The sequence below is a fragment of the Enhydra lutris genome, unplaced genomic scaffold (genome assembly GCF_002288905.1).
Source record: "Enhydra lutris kenyoni isolate GAN:26980312 unplaced genomic scaffold, ASM228890v2 scaffoldscaffold37, whole genome shotgun sequence".
Taxonomy (NCBI): Eukaryota; Metazoa; Chordata; class Mammalia; order Carnivora; family Mustelidae; genus Enhydra; species Enhydra lutris.
This window is the reverse complement of record NW_019154121.1, coordinates 13,397,549-13,420,657: the sequence shown is the minus strand read 5'-3', so window position 1 is coordinate 13,420,657 and position 23,109 is coordinate 13,397,549. Positions and strand designations below refer to the sequence as shown.

Sequence of the window (23,109 nt, the reverse complement as noted above, 5' to 3'; positions counted from 1 at the left end):
ATTCTTAGAAATTAAAAAAAAAAACAAACAATTTAGGGACAGTCTCTAGTTAGTTGCAAAAGGCTTGGAAACCACTGACGAAAGAAATCTGTTCATTAAGTAGACTAAGATTCCCCCCCCTTTTTTTCTTTATGTTCTCACATAGTTTTATTTTATAGAAAACATGGTAATTCTAGAAAACTCCCAAAGCTTGACTCTACTTGCAGGAGGCTGTTCAGATTTTTGTATTTTAGTGTGGCTTACAGGCAGGTTCTTACACTCTGGGATCAAACTGCCCAAGTTAGAATTGTAGCTCACTCCTTACTAGCTGGGTAACCTCAGACAAATTACCCAACCACTCTAAGCCTCAATTTCTGTGTCTGCAGTATTGGAGAAACGGTAAATTTTCCCTCGGGAGATCTTTGTGAAGATTAAATGAGGCATACTATGTAAAGTGCTTCTGGCACATAGTGTAGACGAAGTTTTTGAGGGTTGTGGTTGAGCAGGTTTTCTAAAGGAGACCAGCAATGAGACGTTTCAAAATTCTTTCTTTCTTCTTTTTTTTAGATTTTATTTATTTATTTGTCAGAGAGAGAGAGAGAGAGAGCGCAGGCAGGGGGAGGGATAGGCAAAGGGAGAAGCAGGCTCCCTGCCGATGCAGGGGCTCAGTCCTAGGACCCAGAGGTCGTGACTCAAGCCGAAGGCAGACGCTTAACCCACTGAGCCACCCAGTTGTCCCATAAGACTTTTTTTTTTTAAGATTTTATTTATTTATTTGACAGAGATCACAAGTAGGCAGAGAGGCAGGCAGAGAGAGGGGGCGGGAAGCAGACTCCCTGCCGAGCAGGGAGCCTAATGCTGGTCTCCATCCCAGGACCCTGGAATCATGACCTGAGCTGAAGGCAGAGGCTTTAACCCACTGAGCCACCCAGGCGCCCCTACCATGAGACTTTTCAAGGTTCTCGGTAATAGGCCATTTGTTTTTGTTTTTAGTAAGAAAAAAAAAAAAAGAGAAAAAGAGACTGAAGTCATGGCAGAAATACAGACTGCTAAACTGAGAATAGCTGTTTGGATTATTTGACCTTTGGAGATAATGGAATTTGTAAACATATTGACTAATCTCTCTTAAGGTTTTGTCTGAAGCCTAGTTTGGGGGCGGAGGTAAGGGACTCCCTTTATCAGTCTCTTCAACAAATAAATAAATGATTTTTACATAATTTGTTATTATGCCTTTGGAGATATAAGTTATTTTTTTTTTTTAAATAAGCACTTTCATTATGAATTTTCCTATGTTTCAACATAACATTTGGGGTCTGTTGAACTTGTTTCTCGTATGTGACTTCTTGTTGACTGATCTCTGTGGAGTACAAAGTGCACTTCGAGCACACCGTGTTCAGCTGAAAGTTGACTTACTAAACACTCCTCAACTCAACCCTGTAGCAACTGTCTCAGTGTGGCTTGCCATATCTGCTTTACTATTGTTTGCCTCTTCAGTTATCATACATCAGGGATAAAAATTAATAAATGTTGGAATGTAGGATCTAAGTAATTATGAGCCATTACTGTTCATGTTTCTGAGTCAGTAGATTATAGGTATTTGGTTGATTTAAAAAAACTTAAACAGCCTTCTGACCATTAATGTGTGTATTTCAATGTCAGCATTATTTACTTTTGTATCTTTGCTAGAAAATTCTCTATACGTCAAAGGATTGGTCCTCTCTCTAGTAAAGTTTATCCTTTTCAACAAAATAATATATTTTGGTAGAGAGAGAAACCCACCTGGAGGAGTGAGGGAGCCAGATCCATACTAGTAATCTCTGTGGTGATAGATTTTCCATTAGATTGCCTTCTTATCCAGTTCTAGTTATTCACTGAGATGCAGACGATTTTGAATAACCAGACCTCTTATTTAGTACTTAGAGAATTGTATTTGTCATGGACTTTGGACACTAAAACATTTTAAATATTGATGAAAAAATACACACTAACGGAGGGGATACTGAAATTTGATGATTAGGTTTTGTAATATCTGAACCTAAACTCTTAGTATTTGGAATATTTGTCCCCTTACTGTTTACCAGCTATTTATCGCATCTGCCATTTGCAGGGTGCTGTTACAGCAGCCGCGTTCCATGTGTGGTGAAGAATTAAAAAAATGAATGGGACGTATTTCTTAGATTGAATGTATAGTCCAGGAGGGAGATTAGGTGTGTGATATCCTGTAATACAAATTCCTTGAGATAAATACTGGGAGGTATGGAGACAATGGTTTGAGAGATTAGAGGTAGATGACATTTGAATGAAAGATAAGGGGAAGTTTAATGGGAAAGGTGGCATTTTACTGGCCTTGAAGGAAAGGTAGGATTTGGAAAGGTAGAAATAGGTGATTGAGGGAGAAGAGAAGAATAGCTTAAACTAAGCCATTCAGGTAGAATAAGGTATGCTATGCTTCGGAGAATGGCAGATGGAATTTGGATTTTATTTGATTTGACATAGTAGGGATCACTAAAGTTTGCTAACAGGGTGTAGTATGCCCGAGGTTGTTTTAAAAAGCTTAATCTGGCAGTGGTATATAGAATTGTTTGATTAGAATTAGTGACTCACTTGTAAAGTAGAGGAAAGTTTTAAGCCTTGTTTATTGGGATGTGTAGGAACTAGTGCTTTGGAGAAAAACTATTTTCATTGAGATATGCTGGATCGGTTTGGGACCATATTGAGTTTTAGCTGCTAGTGCAATATATGAGTGGAGAATGACCAGGAAGCACTGAAAAATGTAGAGTTGCTAATCTAGAGAGAAGATGGGGCTAGAGATTTAGGTTAAGATGTCATAGGAATAGAGATTAGAGTTGAAGTTATGGTAGGTTGACAAGGAAGAGAGGTCCTTAGGTCAAGAAGGGAGAGAGTTGAGAAAGAGAAGACAGTCTGAGGAATGCTTGTTTTTGGAGTAGAGGAAAAAAAATGAAAGAAGCAGTCAGAGGTATGAAGAGGTTGAAAAGAGAATGTTGCAGAGAAATCTTGAGCAGGGAGTTTTGGGAGATATTGAGAGGTAGGAAGAGCATGGGCTTGAATCTCAGTGTTGCCACTTATTAGCTTTGTGACCTTGAGCAAGATGCTTAACATATTTGAACCCCAGTATTTTCATAAAAAATCTCTCTCTTGCTCTTTTTTAAAGGTTTTATTTATTTGAGAGAGAGAAAGCATGAGCTGGGGGAGGGGGAGAGAGAGAGAGGGAGAAGTAGGCTTCCCTCTGAGCAGGACTTGATACCATGACCCCGGGATCATGACCTGAGCCGAAGGCAAATGCTTAGCTGACTGAGCCACCCGGGCACTCCCTTATCTCATATTTTTAAAAAATATAAACCAGCACTTGTTATTCTTTTGCATAGAACTCTTCAGTGGTTTTCCATCTCAGTTAACGTGCGAGCTTTACCATGGCCTACAGAATCATACATGATCTGGCTGTTGCTTGTTTGATTACATGTCATACTATTTTCCCTTTGTGTTTATTTCACCTCCACCCAGATGCAATTACATGATTTATATTTTTGAATCTAAGTTTTGCAATCTAGCATAGAGGGCTCTTGATTTCTGAGGAATATCTTAAGAAGGGACAACAGATTGTCAAAAAATGAGCATTTCTAAGGAGTGAACTAATACATGGAGACTTCCTCTTTTTGAGTTTTGACTTTGAGAGAAAAATATCTTGCCTCCTATTTGTGCATAAGCAATATACATATGCATATAAGTAACTGCTTTTATTGATTATGACAAGGCAACCTGGATTGAAAGGCTGAAGCACAAACATATCCATAAAAAGGGATAAAAAAGTGTGGTAGGACTTCAATAATAGGTTTATAATATGCTGGTCAAATAATGGACTAGCTAACGGGTTCTGTGCTAGGTGATAATTAGGGAATGGGAATTAATTAATTCATTTAATTAATTGAAGTGACTGCTTAACAAAGAGCTAAAGAAAAAGTTTTTGGAGACTCTTTTCAAAACATGTTGGTACAATTTCTTGCATTACTTGTGTGGTATGGTGATCAGAAGTATGTTTTTATTTCTGAGGACTATACTAGCCACATAGTAATTCATAATGGTAGTTAATACTTTTATGATTAGGGATCTTAAAATATTTCATCATAGCTTACTATCATATTAAAGATTTGTTTGAATCTCGACATGAGGTCAAACTTTAAAATTGTCTGTTGGTTTATCACTTATCTTAGCTTTTTTCCTATTAATTGATCTCCTCTCAAAAGTGTTGTCAGTTGAGGTTTTTTTGTGTGTGTGTATTTTTTCCTTCGTGTTTAATGTAAGTCTGTTTCATCTTGGGCAACAAGGATTATAGCTGAAAACTATTCATTAATGAGCCTGATTTATTGATGAATCAAATTAGTATTTTCCATTGATATTACAAACTGTATATGATGCTCTCTTTCCTCATACTTAACACCTGAGGAGAATTAATAATTAATAATTAATAATTGGGGGCGCCTGGGTGGCTCAGTGTGTTAAGCCTCTGCCTTAGGCTCAGGTCATGATCTCAGGGTCCTGGGATCGAGCCCCACATTGGGCTCTCTGCTCAGCGGAGAGCCTGCTTCCCCCTCTCTCTCTGTCTCTCTGCGTACTTGTGATCTCTGTCAAATAAATAAATAAAAATCTTAAAAAAAATTAATAATTGAAGTGAATGAAAGCAGATTTTAAGTAATTCGGCTTTTAGCTGCACTGGAAAATATTCAGTAAAATGAGTTTATGTGTGGAAAAAAAGTGAAAAGGAAGAATGCTAGATCAAGTTTCATTAGATTTGAGCAGGTTTCTTTTAAAGAATGCTGAATTTACAGTGTTTCAACTTATTACCATTTATTTTGTATAGTCTTTTGACTTATTACATGTGTCATGTTGCATTGGCTTCTTGATTCTAACTAGATTTTGGCAGTTTGGATTGGGCTTTATCCAGTTTGGGAGTTGCGTCAAAGGATACCTTTGTAGCTTTTGGCAGTAAGAAGGAGGTTGGTTCTGCTCAGTCGTGATTTCTTTCTTTTTTAATTTCTTTCTTTCTTTTCTTTCTTTCTTTCTTTCTCTCTCTCTCTTTTTTTAAGATTTTATTTATTTATTTGACCCAGAGACAGAGAGAGATCACAAGTAGGCAGAGAGGCAGGCAAAGAGAGAAGGGGAAGCAGGCTCCCCGCTGAGCGGAGAGCCCGATGCGGGGCTTGATCCCAGGACCCTGAGATCATGACCCAAGCCGAAGGCAGAGGCTTAACTTACTGAGCCACCCAGGCGCTCCTCAGTTGTGATTTCTAAACCTTGCAGAAAGTAGATGTGGAGACTTCCCCCTCCACCACACCTGTGTCTCAGAAACTCTCAAGTACAGGGGTCGCTGGGTAGCTGAGTTCATCAGGATGAGACTGAATTACATAGTGTGCTTATAGTTCCATTTGGAGCCTGTCCAGTGTTAATGTAACTATTTACTGAGTCTTCATTTTCTCCCACTCTTGCTTTAGGACCTTCTTATTAGAGATTGCTTACAATGTGTCAGAAATACAATGGTGGGGAGAACAAGATGAACTTGGACATCAGGGTTAAGGGGGGAATATAAATGTACAAGAAATAGACAAGAAATTCTTTCAACTATGATAAGAAGTTGCTAACTGCTTTTAAGGAGTATAGGTTGTTTCTAGACTGTGTTACAAGAGGAAGATCCCTTCTAGTATAGTGGGTTTGGAACGCTTTCCCAATGAAGAGCTACAGTGAATATATGAATATATATTAAGTATATATGTATTAGGCTTAACGTTTATGGCACAAAACCCAAATTTTACCATGAGGAAACTGAGAGAAATAAGAAGCAATTACTTCACAGAGAGTATTTAATGATTTTCTTAAATCCAATATCCTGGCCAAGAATTTGATTTCTTTCCTTTTGACTTTGACCCTTATTTAAACTTGAAGCTCAAGGCAATTATAAGGTATCTCAGACCATACAAACACCTTGATTACCAGATTTGCTGAGATTGAACCTCTTTTATAATAAAATCTGTATTTTAAATAAGGTAGTCAGACATTTTCAGTTACAAAAGATTACAGATGTCATTACAAATATTAGAAAAGCTATTTTAACTAACTCTGTCTTCACTCATCTAAAGGTAAATCAAGGATGTTTAAGACAAAATTGTGAGATCTGGGAGGTTAAGCATCTTCTTAAAGCTTTTTCTGTGCTCTTTTCTTTTTTTTTCTCATGGTTAAATTTGTGGTTAAGCCTTTTTTCTGGTTCAGGTAGATGATCAGGGTTATCCCATCAGAAAAATAGTAAGGGGTGTTATATCTATCAAGTAGGTGAGGGGCTAATTAGTAAGGCTTCAGCATGAGTAAGTTTTAGAAATATGTGAGTACAAGTGCAGTTTAAACTTTTGGAGAATGGCTTTGTCTTCTGTGGATGGGATTTAATATATGAAGAAATGGTAAGGCACTTTGGTATTTAGCTTGCACAATCCCCTGATAGCTGTGAGTTCTTTGGCTGAAATTGTCCCTATTTCTCTGGCTTGAGCTTTTTAATTCTGTTTTAAGGATTCAATTCAGTATACCCGATATTCTTATTGGAGAGAATGGAATATGTGTGCATTCTTTCTCTTTTTCACCTGAATAAAGTTCTTCAATGAGAAGTCTACTTTTAGACGTTTTCTTCATTAATCAAGGTATTTCCTATTAGAGCCCATGATATTTGTACTTAAATATGCAGGAGATGATAGGGTATGAAAATTTTTTTGGTTTAAGGTTATAGTATTACATGGGAAGTTATATCGGTAAGTGGAAGTAACAGGTAATGTGTACATTACCAAAAATATTAGTATTACTTGGTTTGGAACATGGGTGTAATGTATATAGGGCTCAATCTGAGTCTTGTTCTTGGTCATATTTTTTTCTCAATATTATATGTAAAGGAGGTTTATCTTAAAGCTGATGTCAACTTTCATATATATTTCATTGTAGTCCTTTTATTGAGAGTAAAGATATTATAAGGCTTAATGGTCATCACCAATGCCTGATGATAAGATATTCATTACAGGGAGGCTTATAATAAGTAGTTAAGGAAAACTTTTGAAGATTTGCTTGTATTCTCCAGCATATGTTATTAACAAAGTTGTCCTAGATTTTTATTATTTTTTAATCTGGTTATCTGTACCTGATGAGGCAGCATGTGTATGCATTAGGTGTAAATTACAAGATTTTGGTTTTTGTTTTGTTCTGTGGTTTATAGTGTGACCCTCAGTTTCCTCATCCATAAATAGATGATAATCCTGTCTTAATTACTTCATGACTTGCTGTGGGAACATATGAGATAGTTCATATGTAAAAGCTTTGAAAACTGTAAAAAGATATGTATTGGTCTGTTATGACACTTGGTTTCTTGTCTTTTTTTGTTTCTGATATTTAAATTCAGCTTTTGTAGCTTATAGTTTTAATCTTAAAAAGTAAACATTTTGGAAGCAGTTTAAATGTAATGCATTTGTCAGTTTTCCAGAAACACATAACCAAAAGGGTATGTGTATATGTGTACACACACACACACACATGCATACTTATTAAAAGGAATTAGCTCACCCAGTTATGGAGGCTGAGAAGTCCCAGGATCTACAGTTAGTAAGCTGAAGACACAGGAGAGAAAGCCCTCATTAGGCTTGAGACCAAAGGTGGGGAGATGTTTCTTTCTGAGTCTGAAAGTGGGATAAGACTAATGCCCCCCTGAAGGAAGGCAGGCAGGAGGAATTCCCTGTACTGAACTGCTTGGTTCTGTTCAGGTCTTCAGGTCATTACATGAGGTCCACCCACCTGAGGAATCTGGTTTACTCAATCTACTAAAAATGTTCATCTTATCTAGAAACAGCCTCACAGACACACCCAGAATGATGTTTGGCCAAACAACTGGGCATTTTGTGGTCCAGTCAAGTTGACAGGTAACTAACCAGCACATGCAGTATAAATTTATTCGTGACAATAAAGTAATTCTACCTCCTTTATTCTAAATATTTTAAAAAATGAGGTCTTTTAAAAAATATTTGTTTATTTAAAGATTTTATTTATTTATTTGTTAGAGAGAGAGCGCGAGAGCTCTGTCTGTCGCTCCCCCTGAGAGACAGGGGGAGCGACAGACAGAGAAGGCAGAGGGAGAAGCAGGCTTCCTCCTGAGTGAGGCGCCTAATGTTAGACTCAATCCAGGACCTTGGGATCTTGACCTGAGCTGAAGGGAGACGCTTAACCCACTGAGCCATCCAGTTGTCCCTATTTATTTTATTTATTTTAAAGATTTATCTATCTCGGAGAGAGTTCTCAGTGCAAATGAGTGGGGGGAGGAGCAGAGGGAGAGAGAGGGGGAAACAAACTCCCTGCAGAGTGCAGAGCTCATCTCTTGACCCTGAGATCATGACCTGAGCTAACCGCTCAATGGACTGAGCCACCAGGCGCCCGAGGTCTTATTTTTTCAAAAGGTTTTGAAATTTGTTAGAGACAAAATATAGGAACTCTTCTGACTGTGGATGAAGATCCCTCTCTAGTTCTGTTCATTGAAGTTCTGTTTTTTATTTTCAATCTGTTGGTGCTATGAAAATGCAGTTTAGTTTTGATTCTCATGGGGACCTGTAACTTCTCTTTTTTAAGAGCTTTTTCCTGACCATGTAACATTTAGGTTATAGTGAACACTCCTCTAATATCTACTGATCCTGTTACCAATGGCTCTCTTACAGTCTCTAAGTTGGGAAATGAATGGGCAAAGCCTTGATGCATTCCTCAGCCAACTGCTCCATCCAGGGGAGTCCCGAGGGGTCTGGACAAATACAGAGCACAGCTCTGGGTTGAGCCAAGCACTCAAGAGATGAGGTTTTGGAAAAGAGAAAGCGAGAAATGATTTTAGGTGCTGGCAGTGGGAGGGAGGTATCAGGCTCAAGTCTTAAAAACCAACCTTTTTGGCCACACATAGAGATTTATTGAGAGAGATTGAGGGGTGGGTGCATGCAGGAGGGCAGGCAGAGAGCACGTGGTCATGGGTTGGGGTTAGCATGTATTCAGTGGTGATCCTGAGCGGGGAAGGGGATGGGTGGAGTGTGGTGTTCTAGGCATTCTATTGCTGTCAGGGCTTTTCTGGTCTGTTTGGTGGTTGGAATGTTCCAGTTATTATAAAATGTCTTCCTCAGTGACTCAAGAAAGTGTGATAAGAAATAACATGGTGGATTTTAGTTAGAGCATGAATTAACCAGTCTTGTCTCTTTCTGATTTTAAATGTTGGGATCTGTAGTTGAGCAACAGGACTCACTGACAATGCTGTTATAAGAGAAGGCAGAACAGGGACTGAATTTGTAATCGCCATTTACTTACTTATTGTTTTTTAAAAGATTTTATTTATTTATTTGACAGAGAAATAGAGAGAGCGAGCACAAGTAAGCAGAGTGGCAGGCAGAGGGAGAGGAAGAAGCAGGCTCTCCACTGAGCAGGGAGCCCCATGGGAGGCTCGATCCCAGGACCCCAGGATCATAACCTGAGCTGAAGGCAGCCACGTAACCGACTGAGCCACCCAGGAGCCCCAATTGCCATTTATTTTTTTCAAACATCTTACTTACTAGAGACAAATCTCTGCAAAATACTTAAACCTGCATAACACAAAAAGGAACTGGGGTTGGGGCAGGGAGTGATTGTGCAGAGTGAAGGAAACTAACATTTTAAGATTCCTACGATGTGCTAGTTACTCGGCTGGGTTACTTAATATTTATCATCTGATTTATTTTAAAAGTACTGACATGTTGGAAGAAAGAAAGCAACATTAACTGCACAAGTGGCTGGTGCTATTTTCCTCTGTTAGGATTAGTTCTTTTGACTTACTGACTTAGTGGTATTAATGTTGTGTTTCCGTTATCTTTCATCTTTTGTTCTGTGGACTGGGGATGTAGTTTCTACCTCTGGAGCCATCATCGTGCCTCATTTAGTCTTCCCCCAGGTTCGGTCACTGATACATATATATATATACCCACCCCAGTATATATACCCCACGCTGATATTTTTATATACACACACACACACACACACACACACACACGTGTATGTGTGTGTGTGTGTGTGTATACACCCCACATTTATGAATATCTTATTAGGTTATTTATATATCTCAGTTGTGTTTTCCCTATATTTTTGTACCTTTTTCTTTCAGGATAGGCAGCCTGAACTCCTGTAGGGCATAGCAAGTCATAACTTTCTATTTGTAACATGCACTGTGGCGAAATGATACTTGTCCACATTTAGAATAGCCTGACTTCAGCATCAGGCATGGCAGTTTAGAGCATGGACTCTGGAGCCACTTTCTGGAGTTCAGAGTGTGTTCTGCTACTTAATTCGTTGTGTGATTTTGGGCAACGTGATTTCTTTGTGCCTGTGTTTTCTTAGTTTCTTATGAGAGGGGATAATGATCATGCCCATCTCATAGACTGCTGTGAAGACTAAGTGAGTTAATATTTGTATGGTGTTTAGAGCAGTTTGTTAAATTAAGAAAATAAATATTCTGTTAGTAAAATATTTAAAAAATATAAGTTCATTATGCTGTTTTCTTTGAAGTAGTTATTCTCAATATGGGGTAATTTTGCCTTCTAGGAGACATTTGTCAATTCCTTTAGACATTTTTGGTTGTCACAGCTCATAGCATGCTGCTGGCATTTAGAGAATGGAAGACAGGGATGCTCTAAACATCTTCTAATATATAGGATAGTCCTCCCCAACACCAAATAACCTGGTCCCCAATGGTGATAGTGTCAAGGTTGAGAGACCCTGCCTTAAATAAATCATTATTTGCTAGTGATTACTTAAAGATTAAATACATAAAACATGAAACCATCTCTTTGTTATTGTGAAGAATTTTTTTTTAATTTTTTTTTATAAAGATTTTATCTATTTGACAGAGAGCAGGAGCAGGGAGAAGGGAGAAGCAGTCTCCCCACTGAGCAGGTTGCTCAATGCCAGACTCCATCCCAGGACCCTGGGATCATGACCCAAGTTGAAGGCAGATGCTTAACATACTGAACCATCCAGACATCCTTATCATGAAGAATTCTTATTTCCCAAAGGAACTAGATTTCTCAGCCCCTCTAGAAGTAGTCTTCTAGAAGAGTTAGTGTCAAGTGTTGGGCCCAAGAAAGACTGCTGAATTGGAATTTGGTGCTAATAAGGCAAAGATCATGGAGTTGGCCACCTTGAGGGCCAGTTAGCTTTGTTCTGTTCCATGGCCATAGACGGTAATCTGAATACTAGTCAGCCATCTCTATGATGAATGTACTGCATTAATCACATGGGGAAACAGACAAGGGAATATAAGTGAACAAAATTAAATGCATACAGGTCTGATAGATGTTTAATAGTAATATTTTTATACAGAGAAGCTCCTAAATTGGGGGCCCATAATTATAATTTTGCATCACACTTCAGTATATAGCCTTTGTGTTAGTCAGATTGGTTACCATACTTGTCCTATGTGAACTAACCTTTTTTTTTTTTTTTTTCCTATGGCCTGTCCTTAGTGCTGCCTCTGTTTTTTTGGCAGAGGAATGTTCATAAAGATATTCTCCTGTATTTTTTCTAGATACTTTACTGTTTATGTAATCTTTAAATTTAAGTCTATGATTCATTGCAAACTAATTTTTTTGTATAGTATGAGGCAGAGATCAAGGTTAATGTTCTGTTCTACACAGATATCCAGTTCCTCCAGTACTATTTATTTTTAAAAAAAGATAAAATTTTAGAAGTGGGGAAAAAAGAACTCTTAGCATCATTTGTTTTCAGTGTTGACCTTTAATTTTTATCTTTCAACAGAATGTTTTGATATACATAGCATTTTTCAACATGATGATTTTACATATATATATACACCAAGTGAAATAATTACTATAGTCAAACTAATTAACATATCATCTCCTCACATTGATGAGAGCATATGAAGTCTACTTTCTTAGCATGTTTCCAGTGTTCAGTATCATGTTATTAACAGTAGTCATTATGCTGTGTGGTAGATTCAGTAGACTTATTTGTCCTACATAACTGCAACTTTGTATCCTTTGACCATCATCCCATTTCCCTCTAGCCACTGGTAACCATTCTGCTGTGCTTTTCTGGGTTAGTCATTTTTAGAATTCACATGTAAGTGAGTTCAGGCAGTATTTGTCTTTCTGTTCCTGGCTTATTTCACTTACTGTAATGTCTCCATGCTCATTCATGTTATCACAAATGACAGAATTTCCCTCTTTTAAGGCTTAGTCATTCCATTGTGTAAGTATACCACACTTTCTTTGACCATTTATCTATTGATGGACACTTAGGTTGAATTTATATCTTGGCTCTTGTGAATGATGCTGTAAAGAACATGGGAGTGCAGATACCTCTTCAGGATACTGATTTCATTTACTTTTGGATATGTACCGAGAGGTGGGATTGTTGAATCATGTGATATTCTATTTTTTAATTTTTTGAGGAACCTCCACAATGTTTCCATATGAATTTACATTCCCACCAACAGTGTACAAGGATTCCCTTCTCTCCACTCCTTTAGCAGCACTTAACCACTTTTTTGTCTTTTGGATAAGAGCCACTATGACAGGTGCAGAGTGGTATCTCATTGTGATTTAATTTTCATTTTCCTGGTTAGTGGTATTGAAAATATTTTTATATACTTGTTGACCTTTTGTGTATCTTCTTTCAGAAATGTCTGTCTGATCCTTTTTTTTTTTAAAGTTTCTATTTAAATTCCAGTTAGTTAACATACAGTGTGATGTTAGTTTCAGGTGTTCAATATATTGATTTGACACTCCCTTACAATACCTGGTGCTCATCACAACGTACACTCCTTAATCTCCCATCACCTGTTTAACCCATCCCCCACCTAAGTCCCATCTTATAACCATCAGTTTGTTCTCTGTAGTTAAGAGTCTATTTCTTGGTTTGTCTCTCTTTCTCTCTTTATCCCTTTGCTCATTTCTTTTGTTTGTCCCTTTGTTCATTTCTTAAATTCCACGTATCAGTGGAACTTTAAACCACTTTTAATTTTTTTGTGTGTATGGTATAAGAAAGTGGGTCAGTTTCATTCTTTTACATATTGCTGTCCAGTTTTCCCAGCACCATTTGTTGACGAGACTTTTTTCCATTGGTTATTCTTTCCTGCTTTGTTGAAGATTAGTTGACTGTATAATTATGGGTTTATTTCTGGGTTTTCTCTTCTGTTCTGTTGATCTCTATGTCTGTCTTTGGCCCAGGATCATACAGTTTTGATCACTACAGCATTGAGATATAACTTGAAGTTTGGAATTGTGATGCCTGCAGGTTTGCTTTTCTTTTCCAAGATTGTTTTCTCTTTAGGCAGCATTTTTGGGTCTTGTTTGTTTTTTAATTTAATTTTATTATTATTATTTTTAAATCATTTAGCTACTCTGTGGTTTTGATAGTATTATTTAGTGTGTTTACATGTAAAACAATTATTAATAGGAAGTACTTACTGTTGCTATTTTGTTCATTGTTTTCTGACTATTTTGTAGTTCCTTTGTTTCTCTCTTGCTTTTTTTTTTTTTTTGTGGTGGCATGCTTTGATTTCTTTATTTTTCCTGTATCAACTATAGGCTTTTGCTTTGTGGTGGCTAATATAAAACATATTTATAAACAGTCTATTTTAAGCTGACAGCTTCAATCACATACAAGAACTCTACCCTTTACTTCTCATCCTCATTTTATGTTTTTTTTAGTGACAATCTTTTTGTATTATGTATCTTTCAATATATTTTTATAGCTGTAGTTATTTTAAATACTTTATCTTTTGATCTTTATATTTTAGAGTTAGTACTGTCAGTACTTTTGAATTGGTACTGTCACAGCACCATGACAGCATTAAAATACCTGACTATATATTTGTATGAATTTGATGATGCATTATCTTCACCAGTGAGTTTTATATTTTTCATAGGTTTTTATGATACTAATTAATGTCTTTGCATTTCAGCTTGAGGAACTGTCTTCTGCTTTTCCTGTAATGCAGTTCTAGTGATGTTCTCTCTTACCTTTTGTTTTTTTGTGAAAGTTTTTATTTCATGTGCTGAAGGACAGCTTTGGCAAGTAAAGTATTCTTGGTTGGCAGTTTTTTTCTTTCAGCAATTTGAATATATCATCCCACTCTCTTCTGGCCTACAAGAATACTGCTAAGAAATTCACTTATTCTTTTGGGGTTCCTTGGTATACAGTGATTTGCTTTTCTCTTACTGCTTTCACAATTCTCTTTGGTATACTTACAATGATGAGCACTAAGTAATGTATAGAATCATTGACTCACTTTAGTGTATACCTGAAATTAATATAACACTGTAGGGTAACTGTACTGGGATTAAAATTAAAAAAATTTTTTTTCTTTGACCTTTGAGAATTTGATTATGATGTGTCTACCTGAAAATCTCTTTATAGTCAATATAGTTGGGGTTCTTTGGGCTACTTGGTTCTGAATGTCTGTTTCCTTCTGTAAATTAGGGATGTTTTCAGTTATTGTTTCCTTAAGTAAGGTTTCTGTTTTTTTCTCTTTCTTAACTCGTTCTGGGATTCCCAGATGCTAATTTATTTGACTTGTTTTCCATAATTCTTGTAGACTTTTTCAGTCTTTTTCAATCTTTTTTTTGTTTCTCCACCTGGGTAATTTCAAATGACCTGTCTTTGACCCCAGTGATTCTTTCTTCAGCTTGACCTAGTCTGTTGTTGAAGCTAAGGACTTTTTTTTAGTTTTGTCATTGTTTTCTTCAGCTCCAGAATTTTTTTTCTGTTTCTCCTCTCTCTCTTCCTCCCTTCCTCCCTCCCTCCCTCTCTCTCTTTCTTTCTTTCTTTTCATTTTTGTTGAACTTCTCATTTGGTCATGCATTATTTTCCTGATTTCATTTAGTTGTATTGTTGTTCTGTTGTAGTTTACTGAGGTTTTTTTAACATGACAATTTTGAATTCTTTGGTAGTTCATGGATCTCTATCTTAGGATTGGTTACTGGTGTTTTATTTTGTTTCTTTGTTTTCCTGATTATTTGTATTCCTTGTGATTTCATTTTGATGTGTGTGCATTTGAAGAAGTAGGCATCATTTCCAGTCTCCAAACTCTGGCTCCTGCAGTGAAAGCCGTTCACTGTGCAAGCTATCCAGAGATTTTGGGTAGGTTTTTTAGTCAAGCCTGTGCATGGATTTGCTGTTTAAGTCTTCAGGCAGATTGGTCTGGTGTTTTGGGGGTGAGTCTAGAGCCTAGGTTCACTGACGTGGGCCTTGTGCTTGGGCCTATTGGAGATAGGCCTTGTGACTTGGATGTTGGTGTTGGGCCTGGAGCTTTGGTCCCTGGAACAAGTTTAGAGCTTGGTTTCTTGGAAGTTAGCCTGTTGCTGGGATGGGTCTTGAGCCTGCGTCTACAGTTGGTGTGGGTTGGCCTTGTGCCTGACTTTACTAGGCCAGGCCTGGTTCTAAGATTTGTGGTGAAGTTGGATGCTCACTTCACTCTTCTTTTATTGGGTGGGTGTCTCTCTCCACACTGGTTTGCCTGGACTTGGAGGTCAGGTAATACACATAATGTGAGATTGTCTTTCCTGCCCTTTTCAGTGTGTCTTTTCTTATTTCTGTGTTCTATCCATGTGTTGTAATCTCTCACCTGGAATCCTTAGCTTTTGTGAAGGTATTTTCATGCATGGGTAGTTATTCAAATTGATGTTTCTGTAAGGGGTTGAGTGCTGGAAACTGCTATTCTGCCATTTGGCTCATGTCACTCATGTATCATTTAATTCAGTCTCTTTAATAAATGAGGAAACTGAAATCTAAAGAAATATATCTAAACAAGGATCTTTCATGGCAATTATTAGTTGTAGAGCTAAAATTAAAAAATATATCTCGTGATTACTTTGTACTCCATCATGGTATTTATTTCTGTCTCTTGTTCAGGTTATTTTTTCTATACTAATCCCCATTTCCTCATACTTGTTCATCTCTCACCAATCCCCATTTCTCATACTTGTACTCATATATGTTCATTTACACATATATCATATGCTTATGGTAGAATGTCTGGAAAGTACTCCCAAGCAGAAAGAAGAGTAAAATAATCTGTTGCCACAATTAGAAATAACCAATGTACAACATTCTCATATTTGTTCTTGTGTTTATTAAAAAATAATGCTTTGTAGTCTACATTTTCACTGTATATGTTTTGATTTATTTTTTCCTAGTCATTAGTCTTCTAAAACTAGATTATATAACTAAAATAAACAGAGGTTTAACATTTACCATTTTAATCATAGTGCTATTATGTATCTGTATTTAGCTAAATTTAAGTATATTTGGAAAATTCCTAAGAATTACTTAGTGTGGAATTTGTTGGTCAAAACTTATGAACATTACAACATATTTTTTGCCATAAAAATATATTTATGAAGGTGCCTGTGAATGTCTGATAATGATTTTATATACATGTACATGTGCTGTTACTACCTGGTAGCATTTTTTGGTGAGATCAGTGTTTCTTAACCTTTTTTAACAGGGTAGTATACCTAGGAGTGATAATAACTGTGTGCCACACTAGGGAAAACTGAGATGTTTATTACTGTGCTCTGCAGCCGACTAGGCCTGACTACCCAAACTGTTGAGGGGATCAGTGTTTTGGCCACCTGTAAACTCTGGTTGGAAGCTCTGGATTAGAGCTCAGTGATGATAAGGTCCTAGGTTATTTCTCATGTTTTGTGTAAGATTTTTCCTGTTTGTTGCAATAGACTGTATAGTTTGGTATACCAGTATTGCAAATATATACAATTTATCCACTTCATTGTTAATGGATATTTAGTTTTTGGCAGTATTTGTAATTACAGATGGTGCTATTAATATGACTTTTGGTGGAAATAAGCACTTCCTTCTTCTGAGTTTATATACCTAGGAGAGGAATTGCTGGATCATAGAATAAGCATACATTTTATTTTGTTAGATAGTGAAGAAACCCTTCAGTTTTACACTCCTGCCAGCAGTATATGAAATTTCCAGTTTTTTCATTTCCATCAGTACTTTGCATTATCAGTTCTTTTTATTTTAGTCATTTTGATGTGTGTGTATTCCTATTTCTTGATGCAATGAAGACCAATGATGATAAGCATATTTCATTTACCTATTGACCATGTGGATGACTGTTTTTTTTTTTTTAAATTGACCTTTTTATCTTGAGATGATTGTAGATTCTTATGCAGTTGTAAGAAATAATGCAGAGAGATTCCCTGTACTTTTTATTTGGTTTCTCCCAGTGGTGCTAAATGATAGTAAAATGTCACAACCAAAATACTGCCATTGACATAGTCAAGATATAGAACATCTCCATCACCAAAAGGATCCCTGAGGTTGCCCTTTTATAGCAATACCCACTTCCTTCCTACATACCTCCCTCCTCTTAATCCCTGGGCCACCATTACTTTATTCTTCATTTCCATAATTTTGTCATTTCAAGAATGTTATATTAATGAAATCATACATTATGCATTGTTTTGGGATTGGCCTTTTTTATTCATATTTTTTGAGATTCATCAAGATTGTTTCATGTATCACTCATTTATTCTTTTTCAGAGCTAAGTAGTATTCTCTTACATGGATATTTCACCATTTTTTTTTTTTTTTTAATCATTTACTTCTTAAAAGACATATGGGTCCTTTCTGGGTTTTGACTATTAGATTAAAAAAAAAACTTCTATAAACATTTGTGCACAGGTTTTGAACATACATTTTCAGTTCTCTAGGATAAACATCTTGGATGGTAGTTGCTGCATCATATGATAGTGGTTTATGTATTTTTTCAGGAAACTGTCAAATTGCTTTCCAGAATGACTGTACCATTTTGCATTCTCCTTCGTAATGCATGAGTGATCCAATTTCTCTGTTTTTTGCCAGAATTTGGTGTTTCCAGTATTTTAAAATTTTAGCCATTCAGATGTTTGTATAGTGATAACTCATTGTGATTTTGATTTGCATTTCCTTAATGGCTAGTGTACTCATTTGCCATTTGCTCATCTTCAGTAAAATGTCTGTTCATATCTTTGCCGCTTTATGCATAACTTTTTTACTGTTGACTTTTGAGATTTCCATATATATACTAGATTCTAGTCCTCTGCTGTATATGTAGTTTACAAGTATCCTCTCCCATTCTGTAGCTAGTCTTTTTATATTCTTAACATGTCTTTCAAAGAGAAAAGGTTTTAATTATGAAGTGTAATGTACAGTTTTTCTTTTATGAATTATGCTTTTTAAAAAATTGTTTATTTGACAGAGAGAGACAAAGCAGGAGAGGGTACAGAAGCCGGTGAGTGGGAGAGGGAGAAGCAGGCTTCCTGCTGAGCAGGGAGCCTGATATGGGGCTCGATGTGGGGCTTGATCCCAGGACACTGGGATCATGACCTGAGCAGAAGGCCGAGGCTTGGTCACTGAGCCACCCAGGCGCCCCTGAATTATGCTTTTGGTCTCATGTCTACGAACTCTTTGCCTAGCCTTAAATCCCTAAGTTAAATCCCTTGATTTTTTTCCCCCTAAGCTTTTATAATGTATGTTTTACATTTATGTCTGTAATCTATTTTCAATTAAATTTGTGTGAACTGTGAGAGTTAGGTTGAGGTTGTTTTTTTATTTTTACTTTTTATTGTCTGGCCTGTGGATATCCAGTTGCTCTAGCACCATTTGTTGAGAAGTCTTTAGTTGGAAGTATTTGTGTAGGTCTATTTCTGGGTTCTCTGTTGTATTTCATTAATGTATTTGTGTATTTCTCTGCCAATAACACAAAGCCCAATTGCTCTTTGAATTTAGTAAGTCTTAAAATTGGATAGACTGATTTACTTTATTCTCTTTCCCAAGGTTGTTTTTTAGCTCTTCTATAATCTCCGTTTTTCTGTATAAATTTCAGGTAATTTTGCCTATATCTCTGCAAAAATCTTTCTGAGATGGTGATAGAAATTGTGTCACTTTGGGGAGAATTGGCATGCTGAGTCTTTTAGTCCAAAACATTTATTTAATCCATACTTTGCTTTCTTTCATCAGCATTGTGTAGTTTTGAGCATGCAAATCCTATACAGGTAGATTTTTCTCTAAGTGTTTTATTTTTTTGATGATTTGTGAATGCTATTGTATTTTTAATTTTGGTATCTATATGTTCATTGCTCTTGTATAGAAATACAGATGTTTTTTAAAAAGAGATTTTATTTATTTGAGAGAAAGAAAACAAGTGGTAGGGAGGGGCAAAGAGGGAGGGAAGGGGAGAGAGAGAAGTAGACTCCCCACCGAGCAGGAAGCCCAATGTGGGGCTTGATCTCAGTACCTGGAGATCATGATCAGGAGATCATGACCTGAGCCGAAGGCAGGCACCCAACCAACTGAGCCATCCATGCGCCCCTACAGATAATTTTTGTATGTTTATCTGTATCCTTTGCCCTTGCTGAACTGCCTTATTATTGTTGGTTGGTTTGTTTTTATTTTGTATATTGTTAGGGATTTTCTATTTTTCTGTGTTGGACAATCAGGTTATTTGCAAACGGATAATTTTGTTTCTTCCTTTACAGGAACAGAGGGTTTTTTTTTTTTTTTTAATATCTACTTGAACATATAACAGGGTAGCTGACTCTGCCCACTATTAAGTCTAAAATGAAAGAGACATTACATTCTAAAACCTGAAGATACTAGGAAACCATTAGAACTGATGATATGGTTGGGACACCTGGCTACTCAAGTTTGAGCCCCATGTTGGGTGTGCAGAATAATTTAAAAAGAAAAATTCTTAAAAAAAAAAAAAGAACTGATGAGATGGTTGTTGAGGATCAGGGAGTTATTAAAAATGACACTAACGTTTTGTTCCTGAGTAATTGGGTGGATGTAATGGGGGGGGACTTATAAGTAAGAGCATTTTGGAGAAATGTAATGAGTTCTACTTTGGACATGCTGATTTTTTAAATGCCTGTTGTACATATTTCTTGATATGACCAAGAAGGATGGATATTTGAAGTATGGATTAAGAATTTAGGCAAGAGGTTGGAGTTATAATTCCTACTGTGAGATGATAGCTGATGCCATGGGAGAGAGCATATGTGGAATGAGTAGCAATCTGAGGAAGAAATGCTAACAAAGGAAAAGGATTTAGAGATAACACTGGGAAAATGAAAAGAATGCATTGTCACGGAAACTGTAGAAACCTCTGTGGTCAAAATTGCACCTGTTTGTTAAGATTTGTCTTAGAAAATTCAGTGATACTGGGTATTTACCCCAAAGATACCGATGAGGTGAAAAGAAGGGCCATCTGTACCCCAGTGTTTATAGCAGCGATGGCCATGGTCGCCAAACTGTGGAAAGAACCAAGATGCCCTTCAACGGAAGAATGGATAAGGAAGATGTGGTCCATATTACACTATGGAGTATTATGCCTCTATCAGAAAGGATGAATACCCAACTTTTGTATCAATGTGGACGGGACTGGAAGAGATTATGCTGAGTGAAATAAGTCAAGCAGGGAGATTCAATTATCATATGGTTTCACTTATTTGTGGAGCATAACAAATAACATGGAGGACATGGGGAGGTGGAGGAGAAGGGAGTTGAGGGAAATTGGAAGGGGAGATGAACCATGAGAGACTATGGACTCTGAAAAACAATCTGAGGGTTTTGAAGGGGTTGGGGGTGGGAGGTTGGGGGAGCCAGGTGGTGGGTATTAGGGAGGGCAGGTATTGCATGGAGCACTGGGTGTGGTGCATAAATAATGAATTCTGTTACATTGAAAAGAAATTAAAAAAAAAAAAGAAAATTCAGTGATATCTTTCAGACATCATCACTTGCCCAGTCCCGTCTCCTTTTAGTCGTTCCCTAATATATATTTCTAAAGCAGTTTCTTTTTCCTCCAGTCTGGCATTTCACCATGTTATAGTTTCTTGTTGGTGTGTCTATTTCTCTATCAAGATTTTATATTCCTTGATGGCAGAGATTAGATATTCATCATTGTTTTTCCTGTGTATGGCATAATTCTTAATAACAATTTGTTTAATTGAATGAAGTAGGAAATGATCAGTTTCAGAGGTTTCTAAGGGGTGGAGTACGAAAAGAACTGAGAAGAGGCCATTGGATTTGTTGATCATGGACCTTAGGAAAAGTGGTATCTGGGAGTGAATAGAGAGTTCTCTAGTCTTCTTTCAAGTCAGTCCTGCCCTTTCTTATACCTCCTACCTTATTCCCTAATTATGTGGTTTTTAACTTTTGTCCCTTTGATACATTGTTTTATCATGATGGAAAAGTATTTTTTCCCTGTGGCCTGTGAAAAATTCCATTTTTCCAGATAATAACTCATATCCCTTTTGCAGTGAAACTGCTGCCTACTCCTGTATTAAACTCACTCTTTGATAAACTTCCAAGGTACTTCATGTTATATTATTAAAACTTAATCATTCTTGAATCTGTCCATATCTTATCATACCATGTTTTAATTTATATTATGTTTATAACCTATAACATTAATAGTGTACTCGATACATACTTAGATCTCATGTCTTGATTTTTAAATATCATTACTAACTTATTTCAGAGCTTTTTTGGTTTGTTTTAATCTTGAAACCTTTCTTTTAAATTCAGAGTTCAGATACAAAAAGCACTGAAAACAAATATGTTTTCAATCCAAATTTAAAAGATAAGTCATGAAGACTCATTGGATGATATCTTTATGAAATATTTTTGTGACTAACTTCTCTACAGGATTCTGTATACATCCTCTGTACAGGAATTTCTTCCTGTTTCCCTGTCCTGGTAACATTGTGGTACTAACAAACCTATAGTAGATTAGATTCTGTCTTTTTTTTTTTAAATGGGCTCCAGGGGGCCAGAAATCATTAATTTTATTTTTTACTTTTTGTATTCATATCATGGTTTTGTCACACAGTAGTCATGTTTGAATAGCTGAATGAATTTCATTGGTTTCTATCACTGAAGTTCTCTAATATCCAGGCCGATAATACCTGTAAAATATTTGATATTCAGTTTCTATTTGAATTGTGCTTTTTTTTTTCCATTTAAAAAGTTTTTTCCATTATTCAGTTTAAAACTGTTCTCAAGATATTTCAGATACTTATCACAACATTTGGAAGTTATTCTCTATGACCCATGTTGTAATTTCTTGGTGTATAATTTACCCATTATATCTTCAATAAATTAAAGTGTCTTCTTTCCCGTCCCAGAAATTGTATTTTTAGAGAGGAACCAGTAAAATATCAGTTTTAACTTTATTTATAAAATGTATGCTATTATCAGTACCTTTCACCTAAGAGCTAATTTAAGTGGGAAAAATTGGTCGAATTAAACAAAAAAGCCTTTCTCTTTCCAGATTGCAGCAATTCTCCGGAAACGAAAATTAGACTATTATTTACACAAACTACTCCCTGAGATCCTACAATCTGCTTCATTTCTGACTGCTAATGGGGCCTTGTATATGGCTTTCTTTTGCATTTTAAGGTTGGTACTCATTATCACCACTGGAGATTAATACAGATTCCTTTTTTGAAACTGAAACAAACGGATGTTTTTATAAATGTTGTGCAGGTCGCTGCTTGTATATTTTTTTCTCCATCAAAGACATTTATTTATCTCAAAGAGAGCTTGTTAAACAAGGAGTTGTGGGCCTCTGGGCCTAAAGATGTAATATAAACTTTAAAAATTATTGCAGTGATTATAGAGCAAAAGTGTTTTGGTGTGTCCTGCATTTTCTGAGGCCTACTGTATTTACCAAGTTGTTGATGAGGATTTCTTAGCTTTTTAATTTCATGGATCAGGAATTCAGAGCACCCATCCATGATATAGGTGAGGTCCACATGCAGTGAGTAGACTTCAAAAGGACTATAAAATGCTCATGTTTACATGTACAACAGTAAATTAACTTTTGGAATATCCTATTGATGGAACTTTTGGTCCTGATTAAGTCTTATGATTACCTGTCACATGCTTCTTATTATTTGGATACAGCTGGAATTCAGTTTTTAGTGCTGTGATATACCTAACATGTTTATTATATATTTTCTTCTTATCTTTTTCCCCCTTGATTGTTGAAAATCCAAACTAGTG

General features: G+C 36.4%; 1 protein-coding gene across 1 annotated transcript in view; it reads left to right on the top strand.

Annotated features, from left to right (window-relative positions):
* LOC111154462 (transmembrane protein 135) overlaps nt 1-23,109 on the top strand; it is a 254,675-nt gene that overhangs the window by 5,907 nt on the left and 225,659 nt on the right. The window contains exon 2 of the mRNA XM_022514068.1: nt 22,376-22,503. Within this exon, the coding sequence (XP_022369776.1) occupies nt 22,376-22,503 (128 nt within the window). The remainder of the gene's footprint in view (nt 1-22,375; nt 22,504-23,109) is intronic.